Source organism: Crinia signifera, chromosome 1 (genome assembly GCF_055691185.1).
Source record: "Crinia signifera chromosome 1, ASM5569118v1, whole genome shotgun sequence".
In the NCBI taxonomy this organism is placed as follows: domain Eukaryota; kingdom Metazoa; phylum Chordata; class Amphibia; order Anura; family Myobatrachidae; genus Crinia; species Crinia signifera.
Window position 1 is genome coordinate 92728543 of NC_139217.1, and position 12956 is coordinate 92741498.

The following is a 12956-nucleotide window of genomic DNA, read 5'->3' on the forward strand; positions in this document are numbered from 1 at the left end:
AGTAAATTTCCCCCGGGTTGTAGCTATAGTCAATCAGATACTAATATCTTCTAGAAAGTACTAAATAAATAAGAAGTGGATTCTGATTGGTTTCCCATAGCAACATTCCATGTGAAATATAACTCCCATCTTAGTAAATTCCCCCCATAATGTTTATTGCTAAGAAACTTTAGAAATACCAATACTGTGTAATATTAAATGTCAGCAAACCTCATGAAAACAGACCGAGAAGCTACATAGTCTTTCGAAGACATATTTTATTGACTGTATTTATAAAGTACATAACTACATTTCTTTACATATAATGTTGTACAGGTTTCGATTACCAGCATACAGAGCGGCAGGATTTTCCAACTTCTTTTTCTTAACCATATACCCTTTTATTTTATTTTTATTTTTTTGTGTAGCTTTGAATAATTTACTACTATAAACTGTTCTAGTGAGTTAAAGTTAGCAAGCTGAAGGTACCCATAGACCCTGTGAGGCGCCACAGCGCACATTCATCACAAGGTGAGAAACTATATATCTAATGTTCTTGTTCCGTATCTCCCCTTCTTGCCTTGTTAACTTCCTGAGGAAATTGGGATTGTTCTTGTCACTGAAAACAGGTGCTTCACTGAGTTCTTAGAAAGGGTAAAAATGTGGCAGCATTATTTATGCATATTTCTTGATTTCATCATACAATACAAGTACAAATGCACCGCCCATGCCTCTCAAAACGTTAGACCAAGCACCCTTGAAGAACGCTTTCGCTCCTTCCTCTTTCCCAATCTTCTTCCAGCAATCGATTGTTCCCGTGTACATGATATCAGCTGTTGGGACACGGACATGTAAGTGGTTATGAAGAGACGGAACATGTAAAAACTATGAACCAGTCACAATGCATAGTAGTTTCATTTGGGTTATACCTTTAGTCAGGGCTATTTTTCAGCAGGCTCCAGCAGGAACTGAGGCCCTTATTCTAGTTCACTCTTTCTGACAAAATATTTCTTAGATGGACAAAACCATGTGCACTGCAGGTGAGGCAGGTGTAAAACCGCACCCAAATCTAATTATCTCTGCACAAGTAACACCTGTCTCACCTGCAGTGCACATGGTTTTGTCCATCTAAGAAATATTTTGTCAGAAAGAGTGAACTAGAATAAGGGCCTCAGTTCCTGCTGGAGCCTGTTGAAAAACAGCCCTGCCTTTAGTAACAAACTAAGGGGGTATTTAGCAAAGCATGGTACTAACCAATCAGCTTCTAACTCTTAATTTACATGGGGTTTTGAAAAAATGACAGCTAGGAGTTTATTGGTTAGTGCTTTATTCCGCCTATAAATTTAATGGGAGCATTTTAGGATGGGGTGATTCAGCCTATGCTGTTAATAGATAATAGATATCAGGGAACATATTATTTTATTACAAGTCTCCACTGGGGGATTGCACTGGACTGTGATGCATGGTAATAGTTGGATAGCTAGGATATCGGGGTGGAGAAGGGGATTGGCTGCGCACTAGTGATGCTGAGGAGAATGTGAAGAGGTTTGTAAAGTGAAAAAGAGCATTACAATAGAATTGTGGAGTTAATAGGAGAGAGATGTGAGATGAGAGGACAGTGGTCATGTGACGTCAGCCGCCCGCTCCCCTGGCACACTGTGTGGCAGCATTTGCATGGAAATGCCCAGTGTTTGCATGGGGCCGCCCATGAAACGTTAGGCGTTCCCATGTCCCATTGCTGCCCCGTCCCGCTCCTCCTGTGATTTTGGGTCCTTTCGGAGTCCTGTCCCTGCGCGCAGGGAAAATACATTCAGGTGATAGGATTGTATTTTATAATGCAATCCTGATGGTAATATTTTGCCCAGATCACACTGTAAATACGATCCATAAATGGGCCCCCTAGGGACAGATCAGAAAGGGTCAGAGGAACCTTTATTTTTTGTTTTATTATTATTTACTAAACACGTTAGGGGTCCTGAAAAATAAAGCATATACATTTTACAAATTGCATTTTTAATCCACAATTTAGTACATCACTCACAAGTTGGATACAAGAGTATAAAGTACTCGCTAAGAGGAGTAAATGTGCCTTACCTCCTCTCCTGCCAGACTGCATCATCATACGACGCCTAACCGTGTCAAAGGGATAGGACACCAGACCAGCGACAGCAGTGACAGACTGAGCAATCATCCAGCTTACCATTATGTGCACGTTCTTGGGATCTGGCATCATGCCTGTAGGTGAAACAGAAATAAAATGCCAGCTTAGCCTGAGATTTATGTCACGAAGAGTAGAACACAAGACATTGTAAATGGACAGATCAGTTACACATAATTACTGTAGGCATTGCAACGTTCTAGCTCTGATTTACACTCTGTTATGGCTAATAGTATGAGTAACAATATAAAGTTTCGGTACTTGTGAGTTATCTGGGCGTCCGATTTGGGTACTTACGATTTGCATGCGATTTGCATGCGATATCGCATACGATATCGCATGCGATTTACGATTTGCATGCGATTTAGCATGCGATTTGCATAAGATTTGCTATTCATTTCATTACCCCACTATCCCCAAAGTGTGTCTATCAACGTGAACCCGAAGCGTGGCGAGCGCAGCGAGCCCGCGAGGGGCGGCGGTACGCGTCCTCCGACCTTTTCATGCCCTACTATCCACTAGGGCGTGGAGTGAGAATAGAATAGTGTGGCGAGCGCAGCGAGCCACCGAGCCCGAAGCGTGGCGAGCGCAGCGAGCCCCGCGAGGGGACGCGGACACCTGTGAAGCCCGCAAGGGCACGCGGATACCTGTGAAGGTGTCCGCGTCCCCTCGCGGGGCTCGCTGCGCTCGCCACGCTTCGGGCTCGGTGGCTCGCTGCGCTCGCCACACTATTCTATTCTCACTCCACGCCCTAGTGGATAGTAGGGCATGAAAAGGTCGGAGGACACGTACCGCCGCCCCTCGCGGGCTCGCTGCGCTCGCCACGCTTCGGGTTCACGTTGATAGACACACTTTGGGGATAGTGGGGTAATGAAATTAATAGCAAATCTTATTCAAATCGCATGCTAAATCGCAAATCGCATGCGATATCGCATGCAAATCGCAAATCGCATGCGATATCGCATGCGATATCGTATGCGATCTAGTACCAAAATCGGACGCCCAGATAACTCACAAGTACCAAAGTTTCAAATGAGGCAAATGATATCCTGCAATTAATCTTTCTATGTATACGATGGATACAGTGTGTATATTACAACTGCAACCACTGTGTATGTTATGTGGTTGTAGTCGATCTACATATACACACACACACACACACACACACACACACACACACACACACACACATACATACACACATACATATATTTATTTTTCTGCACACATAAATACATATAGAAAGCTACACCCCAGATTAAGAAACGGATACCAAATGTCTTCCCAATATGCAGTTTTTGGAGAAAACCACAAGATACTTTTGAGAGGAAGTCCTGGGTCATGTGATCAGGTGGCGATCACTACGATTCTGACTACACACTTCAGATAAGCATCACTTTATATTTTTATTGTAACATTATGTGAATAACTATTTTTAATACTACAGAACCATACAGGATATGAATGGTTTCCTCAGCGCTAATACAGATTCTTTCTTGTTCTCATGTGAATTACACCCAAAAAGAAGAAAGAAAAAAGCACAATAGTGTAATATTGTTAACAGAGAATTTTCAGTGTGATACGCCTTTAAGTGTTGAAAACTCGTACCAGATTTTTTGTCTACCTGATTAACAGTAGACAAATGCGTTTGTGATTTGTTTTTGTTACATCACAAAGCTCTGATTGTCTACAATTGCATTGTGGACATGCGCAAATGGTGAGAGTGAGAGTCCTCTGGTGAGAGTCCTCTGTTATATACCCTCCGTGTATTTTAAAAGGAATTGTTTTTACTATTAAAACGTATTGCACCATGATGTCTTTCTCATCCCTTTGAGTCTGAAATCTGGTAAATAGAAGACAGAGTGGATTCCCTTGGTGGTGAATTATTCCCCTCAAATCACAAACGCATTTGTCTACTGTTAATCAGGTAGACAAAAAATCTGGTACGAGTTTTCAACACTTAAAGGCGTATCACACTGAAAATTCTCTGTTAACAATATTACACTATTGTGCTTTTTTCTTTCTTCTTTTTGGGTGTAATTCACATGAGAACAAGAAAGAATCTGTATTAGCGCTGAGGAAACCATTCATATCCTGTATGGTATTGTATCGTTGTGTGTGAATAGGCTGTTCACTTTTTTGTTTGGTTTCCACTAGCTGCTTATCAGCGCATGGTCTGGTGATCTGAATCCCATATTTGCATATTTTTAATACTACACTGTGGGGGTTCATTCAAGTGCATGTTATGAGGCAGGGGTACCTTATGATCTCATGTACATAAGGTAGCCTAACATATGGAGCAAGGTAAAATGCACACTGTAAGGAATATGTTGGTGTGAGTTCTGTGACAAATAACATTTGTTAGTATAGATTCCTTATTAGTATATACACTCATATAATCATTACGTTCTCACCCTTAGCGGTGTCATAGACACCAAAGTAGGCCGCTCTATAAATGATAATGCCCTGGACGGACACGTTGAATCCCTGGTAGAGACCTTTAGCACCATCTGACTTCCAGATCTTTTTTATGCAATCTACAAGGCCGTTAAATTCTCTTTGGGCTGGGCCTTTACCCACATCAGCAGCTAGACGGGTTCTGGCAAAATCCAGTGGGTATACAAAGCAGAGGGATGTGGCACCAGCTGCTCCTCCGGATGCCAGGTTACCAAGGAAAAACCTCCAGAACTGAGTGTGCCTGTCTACACCCCCCAGAAAGATTTGCTTGTACTTGTCCTTGAAGGCAAAGTTGAGAGCTTGGGTTGGGAAATACCGGATGACATTGGCAAGGTTGCCTCTCCAGAAGGAAATAAAGCCCTGCTCTTTGGGAATTCGGACCACACAGTCCATGATCCCCTTATATTGGGCTTCAACTGATATCTGCTTGCTGGCATGCTGGACCTAAACAGAAGATAAAAAAAAAAGACAATGAATAAAGTTATTGTATAGATTACAAGATATACACTATAGTGAATAATACTTCTAACTATATAAACTATACAAACATAAAATATTAGATAAGTAAAGATATAAACAATGTCAGTATACAGAACTGACAGAACATATGATCTAAAAACACAAGAAGATATAAACGGAACACATTCCTTGTAATGATAGACAATGCTGTCCAACTCTTTTTTTTTTTTTTTTACCAGAGCAGCCACCCATTCCTGCTGGGTTCAGTACTATTTTTTTTTTTTAAGGTAATTCAGTCGCAACTTTAGGCATTTATCTGTTAGATCTTACCCAATGGCATGCACTTGGGCAGATGCCTTCCAACTGCAATATGGAACTCAGCAGTAAACAGTATTTAATATAAATGTGCACCATGGCCTATATACCATCATTTTCACTCTGTACGGTGACTGTGTTAGGGTGGCCTGCATGTAACATGATTGCTCAAGGAACATCCAATTTGACCATAAATAAGAATCTAAAGACTGCAATCTTCATCTGCGCCAACTGCACCGCATCAGCTGACATAGGGACTTATTCGGCATCACATGCTGGTTGGTGCATCTAAAGATGCCCTTGTCAGTATTTCAGCATCTACTGGCACTTCTATTGTGCGTCTTGGTCCTTGCACATTCAGAAGCACAGATGTACACCTGGGAAATACCCTGTAGGGACATTTGTATGAAGTCACAGATGGAACACTGCATCCGACTCAGTCAGCCCCTCAATCTGGTTGTTGAGCAATTTAGCTGTCTAGACGCAAGGTCAAAACAACAAGGCGTGCTAATTAGGATGTGGGACAACGGGTAGACACCAAAAAGGTCGACACCATTAGGTCAACAAACAAGAAGGTTGACATGCAGAAAGGCCGACATGCAGAAAGGCCGACATGCAAAAAGGTTGACATAGGGAAGGTTGGCAGTCAAAAGGTCGACATGGGGTTTAAAAAAAATTGTTCAAAATGTCAACATGGACAGTAAAACATGGCACCGTGTCCCCTAGCATGGCTCGCTACGCTCGCCTTGCTTCGGGCGCGGTGCCTTGCTACGCTCAGCACACTATTTTAATTCTCCCACCACGCCCTAGTGGATGGTAGGGCACGAAATACCACCTGTCAGCACATGTTGGTGCCAAAAAAGTGAAAAACCCCATGTCGACCTTTTGATTGTCGACCTTCCCCATGTCGACTCAATGCTTGTATCGACCTTTTTTGGTTGGGGAGAGTCTCATAAGATAAGCGAACTCATTCTACTGAAGAGGGACAGCAAATGCAAAATATATGAAGTGGGATGCAGTGACCATGGTAGAGGAATGGCGATAGTCATTGGCTGACCGAAGAGAGCAGGAGGGAGCATGTAGAGAAATGAGGTTGTAGATTTTGGGAGCAGTGGAGTAAGAGAGGGTCTTTTATGTGAGGATGAGGAGTTTGAAGAGGATTACGTATGTAGAGGTATTGTAGCCAGTGCAGATTCTTGAAAGAGCTTGGCAGAAGTGAAGTGTTGGGTGAGAAAGAGAAGTCTTGCTGCAGTCTTGAGAACAGACTCTAGGGGGGTGAGCTGGGATCTCCCCTACATAGGTGTGTGCGTGTAGGAGCTATAGCAACAGTAATGTGCGTCCACATGCATCTCTGTCTTTGGACGAGATTGATGGGCAATGTCAATCAATCTTGCTGATCATCAGTGTTCTCCGGAGTAGAATAAACACAGCCTACCGCCCAGACAAACTTTTTACCCGAGCCCAGGTCTGCTGCAGGGGACAGGTCCTGCACTTCCATTTCCCGTTGCAGGGAGTTGGGCAGTGTGCAGAGAGATGACAGGCTCACAGTGCTGTGTGCTGAGCTGGGGAGAGATCTCTCCCTCTCCCTCTTGTTAACTTTTGTTTTCATGGCCAAGCCCCCTCCCAGAGGCACTAATTTATTTTTAATAATATCCATTTAAATAAAGTTTTTTTTTTACACACAGAATATTTTCTGGAGTTAATGGTTTCGCAAAAGCAACAATTCTCAATTTGTGGAGATGCACTAAAGAAAAAAATGCAGTAAATTACCTGTTTTCTGGGTTTTTACCGCATTTCCTAATGCACCAAAGCCCATCCGCCGGGGCTTCAGTGCAGAGGAAAACTTGTCATTACCATATGGAAGCCTATTGGCTTCAATTCGTGGTGCTGTCAGAGTAATCTGTCACCTCGCATGGCTCGGCGCATTATTATATTCTTATTAAGTTCTTTTTGAAGAAAAAGTAAACCGGGAAAAATGAATGTCAACTTTTTTCATGTCATCCTTTTTGACCTATTGCTTGAGTGAACCTTTTAACCAGGTTGACCTAAGGAATGTCATATAAAATGGTTGTCCGCTGGGGGACAAACAGGCGCTGGTAATGGTTCAAGTCCCAGCTGCTGTGCAAAAGTGGGGTAGTTAATCCCACTGGGTAGAAAAAACACAAGAAAGACGTGGTAGCACAGCGCTAATTTGAGGAGGAATAATTAAACACCATAGGATGTAAATTGTAAAAGTTTACTCTTAAAAAAACACACAGAATTATTACATTGACATTAACATATGAAATAATAAGAAATAAAAATTAATAAAAGAATCTCACTGACAGGAAGGATGGGGGGCCACCAGGGCCCAGGCCTTTGTGGGTTGGTCCAATTAGGTAAATGCACTTTACCACAGCCGTTATTTACAATTCCACTGCTCGATAAAGCCTTTGATAAAGCCAGTTGAACTGGTTAAACTGGTGAAATGCGTTAGCTTAACACCCTACCACTCTCAGGATTGGACCAACAGCCACCCACCATCATCCACCACTCTTGTCCACTGCGGTTTTGCGGATTCCTCTACAGGACCTATTGAATCTACCTTGGGACAAAGAACAGAGATCCACCTCCACCACTTCCAGCCACCTGTTGAGGCTGTGCCCTCCTTGGAAAACCAGCACGGGACCCACCTCCAGGTGAGACCCACCACTCTCAGCCACCTGTTGAGGTTGTGTCACCCCAGGCACAATCCCTGAGGACCACTGCCATCCTCCACAAGAACTCACCACACGATAATCCCAGGTGGATCCACACATACGGTCACCTGAAGGAGGAGGTCTGATCGGGATCCATCACTGGCCAATGAAGGTTCCCGTTTCTCCGAGCAGATTTTGGACCCCAATCCGTTACTTTATTAACCCTACCCATTCCTCCAGCGGCACCCCTACTGGATACCCGTAAAGTGAGAGGATACATCACTCCCTCCCCATCTCCACTTCACTTCGAGCAGTGGAATTGCAAATAACGGCCGTGGTAAAGTGCACTTACCTAATTGGACCAACCCAGAAAGGCCTGGGCCCTGGTGGCCCCCCTCATCCATCCTGTCCGTGAGATTCTTTTATTTATTTTTATTTCTTATTATTTTACATGTTAATGGCAATGTAATAATTCTGTGTGTTTTTTAAGAGTAAACTTTTACAATTGACATCCCATGGTGTTTAATTATTCCTCTTCAAATTAGCACTGTGCTACCATGTCTTTCTTGTGTTTGACCTAAGGAATGTCAACCTTTTTCATGTCAATACCTATGGCCTGTCCACCAATAGTGGTCAACCCTATGTAACGACCACATACCCTCTATTTTACACACAAATTTTATGCAATTTTGTACTTTTAGATTTAGGGAGACATTGAGGCTTCTAGTGTATTGGATCTACATGCCTACTAGGCACTGGCCTCACCTCTTCTATTTCTCATAATGGGCCCTTGAACATTTCCATGAGGCCCTTACTACGGCCCTGGGGAAACCCTCACTAGCACTAGTGAGAACTAATGTTTTTGAAGACATAGTGTCATCTGGTGTCAAACTATTGATATATAGTCAATAGGTTGACATCAGATGATCAACAGTGAATAGGTCGACAGAGTCAAAAGGTAAAAAACTGTTGGCACAAAAAGATTTGAATTAGGCTGCGGAAATGGATGGTTAGGGTTAGGCAACAGGGTGAGGGTTAGTGTTAGGCAAAATAAAAGGTTTAAGGTTAAAATAACATGAAAAAAGTATAAAAAAATTTGTGTTGACGATTTACAAGTTGACCCTGTCAACCCTTTGACCATTTCGACCTAACTTAATGCTGACCATTCAACTGTTGACCTTTTGACCCTGTCAACCTTTAGAACCCATCGCCTTAATGGCTGTCCCCATCCAGGGTCGGATGTTATGACGTCCAAGATCGCTGGTGGTGCGGGTTCCCGGCTGAACTCGGACATTTTATTTTTAAAGCAGCAACCATTTGTACTCTGTAGTCTGGCAAACGAGATACCGACATACAGTAGGAATCCCAACACTAGTGTGAAGACTGGCACTAGGGGGAGAGTAAAGGTAAAGGTGCCCATACACGTACCAATTACCCGGTACTTTTTGTGCTAAAATAGCATCGCATCCCATGCACAACATATGCACAACGATGCTATTTTAGCACAAAAAGTACCGGGTAATTGGTACGTGTATGGGCACCTTTAAACTGCAGGGGCTGAAGGATTAGGCACTAAAAAGGCAGGATTAGGATTAGGCACTAAGTGGCAATGGTTAGGACTAGGCATAAAGGGCTATGGTTAGGGTTACTCACTAAGGGGATTATTCTGGTTCACTCGCAAAGGCACAATCACTCTCTAATGGACAAAACCATATGCACTGCAGGAGGGGCTGATGTAACATGCTCAGAGAGAGTTAGATTTGGGTGGGGTTTGTACTTCAAACTGATGTCTATATCGCAGTGTAAAAATAAAGCAGCCAGTATTTACCCTGCACAGAAACGATAAAACACCCGAATCTAACTCTCTCTGCACATGTTACATCAGCCCCACCTGCAGTGCATATGGTTTTGTCCATTAGAGAGTGATTGTGCCTTTGCGAGTGAACCTGAAGGAAGATGGTTAGGATTAGGTTGTTGGGGCGGTAGGGTTAAGCTGCAGGTAGGGTGGGTTAGGGTAGTTGGGGCAGAGGGGTAGCCTACATGCCTACCAGCTGACGACATCCTGACAATCAGCATTGTCTTCCGACTGCTGGCATAGTAAGTGCTGGAATCCTGTACACAACCCATCAGTCAAATACCTCAAATTTCTAAGATTAACTGCACTACTTACTTTTTCAATAAATGTCGGAAGGAATCATCCCTAATTATTAAAATACATCAGCCTGCAACAGACAGATTATTGAACACACCTGAAACCATATAAACACACAAAGTGCAATATACACTATGGACCTTTAGACCTATTGACAAAACCATGTGCACTGCAGGTGGTGCTGATATAAAATGCGCAGAGAACGTTAGATTTGGGTGGGTTGCGTTCATACTGAAATCTAAATTGCAGTGTGAAAATAAAGCAGCCAGTATTTATCCTGCAGAGAAACAAAATAATGCACCCAAATCTAACTCTCTGCGAGCAGGATGTACTAAAGGTAAAATGCGGTAAAACGGGGGTTTTACCGCATTTTCCTATTTACCATTAGCCATCCGTGCCGTCTCTGCTGGGCAGGGTATCGCCACCCTCTGGGTGGCGATACCCTATAGAAGCCTATGGGCTTCCTTCTCCGCCCGCGCGCCCCCCCCCCCCTCCCGTCCTCCGTTGTCTCCTCCTCCCCCAGCAGGTGTCACAGCCGGGAGGACATCCGGCTGCAGGGGGGAGGAGGAGAAGCAGGGGGACACTGCCAGCCGCCGGGATGTGACGGAGACCCCCGCACACCACATTACAGGTATTGCGGGGGTCTCCGTCACCGCAACCCGATGCTAGCCGCATATGTTAGTACATATCCGGCAGCATTGCGGCGGCTGGCAGGCGAAGGGCGGCTATGTATATTAATACATCACGCCCTGCATGTGTTACATCTGCCCCAACTGCAGTGCAGCATAGTTTTATCAATTTGCAAACATAATGTGCTCTGCGATTAGGTCTGAATTAGGTCCATTTTTTTTTCTTTCCATTCAAGCACACACGCACACATTCACATCCATATTTTACATGGGCTTAAAAAAAGAACTCGGGATGCATTCCATATGAGTTTTTCCAATTCTAAATACTGTAAATGCAAGAGAGAAAAAAACTGATGGGCTATGAATAATGGAACGCAAGATAATGTTTTAAAAATACTGCTATGTAAAATATTGCTTGTTGAGAATGGTTATTTGTTTCAGTTGACAACTTGGTATCAATCTTTGTGGAAAAATAACATGGATTTTGGTTTTATAGAGATTTCTTTTTGCATAACATATGTGTCACATACCGCTGGACCTGGAAATATGCAATGTTCAGTCACACAATCTTGCTATTGTATTTACTGCAAAACTGTAGGACAATAAAGGGCATATTTGAACATGGTATGAAATAAATAGTTACTAGGCCAAGCACAATGTGGATTTGCTGCCTGACATTTTGTCTTGGTAGAAGTCAGTGTCTCAGGATTGACTTGGCATATGTTCCACTGCATCATGTGATGGGTTCTGTTCTAAAAACAGTCAATGGGCAGCCAGGAGACACTTTCCATATTTAGTCACTGACAGCTGCCTGGGCTGTGTCACTGGTGCCCTCCCCGGGCTCAAGTTCTGCCCCTGCCAGCCTGGCTCACGTGTCATTCAGACCTTTAGTACATAGTGATCTCTTCCTCTCTGAGCTTTCCGGCTGCAGCCACTCTATTCCTAAAGTGCATGTAATATAGTGGGGACCAGCAGTTGTAGGAAGTAACACGCCAGTAAGTCATTCATATCCTCATGTGAGGTCTATACATCATGAAAAACATGCAAATAAAACAACCCTGGCATAAACCCATTGCAAGTATACATAAAGATAGTAGTGGGCCAGATGCACGAAGCTTAAAAAAGTGCTAAAATGGAGAGTGATAAACAGCCAGCCAATCAGCTCGTACATACCATGTTACAGACTGGGTTTGAAAAATGTCAGGCAGGAGCTGATTGGTTGGTTGTTTATCACTCTCCACTTTATCACTTTGTGAAGCTTAGTGCAGTGAGTGCATTGTTTGCAGCATATACACATAACATTGTTACTTTATAACCCCTGCATAGTGGCATAGTGATGATCTGGCATTGGTGATCTTACCTGCAGCAGCAACTTTACTCTTTCAATGGGGGCAACAGCAGTCTTGGAAATAGCTGCAGCAATCCCACCTGCTAGAAAGTCCTTGAGGAAGCTCATCGCCTGGTCACCCATCCTGGAAGTAGCTGAGATCTAGCACCTGTGACTCCCAGCAAATCCCTGTATGCAGCACTGCCAGCCCAAATAGGACGGAGGGCAGAGTTGCCCCTCTTTATAAAGACACTGGATCCCCCGAGGGAGGGCACTTGGGAACAGCTTCTAATTGGCTGCTTTGCCCAGATCAGAGGGCATCTGGGGCACGGCAGACATATTGCTTTATGGAGACCCCTGCCATGCAGGTGCAGATAGAACTTTTAAAGGGCATTTTAAAGTTATCTAGTCCTGAGTGAAGTTTACTATGTCACAGCATGCGCCCAGAGTCCCAGCAGGATGCCAGGAGACCGGAGAGGGGATGGGGAGGTATAGGAGGCTAGATAATACTCAGAACGAAGGCAGAAAAAGTGCTATGCAGACTGCAGTGTTGGTAATAATTAGTCTTTACCATGACAAGATAATACTGAGTAATTATCTGGAAAAGAAAAATAATACTCTCATCTCTATAATGTTTGTGCATGAGAGATCAACAAATCCAGGGCACTCAAGTTCTGACTTGTTTTGTAACTGATTGCAAAAACTGTTATGACGTGTTATATCAGGGCTTCAGTGATCCCAGCCCGTAATGTCCTGCTTACTGCACCTAACCCAATGCTACAGTACGCCGAATACAGCAGCA

The 12956-nt window shown here is 43.5% G+C and overlaps 1 protein-coding gene across 1 annotated transcript; it reads right to left on the reverse strand.

The window, feature by feature from the left end:
* Window positions 1-237: 237 nt before the first annotated feature.
* Window positions 238-12754, reverse strand: SLC25A4 (solute carrier family 25 member 4). The gene is made up of 4 exons (XM_083170226.1): window positions 12188-12754; window positions 4552-5038; window positions 2074-2214; window positions 238-812 (listed from the first exon to the last, which is right to left on the reverse strand). Exons 1-4 carry the CDS (start codon window positions 12296-12298, stop codon window positions 655-657), a joined length of 897 nt encoding a protein of 298 aa, XP_083026352.1. The 5' UTR covers window positions 12299-12754; the 3' UTR covers window positions 238-654.
* Between the last annotated feature and the right edge of the window lie 202 nt (window positions 12755-12956).

Excerpts from the sequence above, each read along its gene's own strand:
- SLC25A4 (XM_083170226.1), bottom strand. The coding sequence starts at position 12,298 with ATGGGTGACCAGGCGATGAGCTTCCTCAAGGACTTTCTAGCAGGTGGG. Across the intron at positions 2,215-4,551 it reads TGTCTATGACACCGCTAAGG|GCATGATGCCAGATCCCAAG; the intron begins GTGAGAACGTAA and ends TTTCACCTACAG. Across the intron at positions 813-2,073 it reads GCAGTCTGGCAGGAGAGGAG|CTGATATCATGTACACGGGA; the intron begins GTAAGGCACATT and ends GTGTCCCAACAG.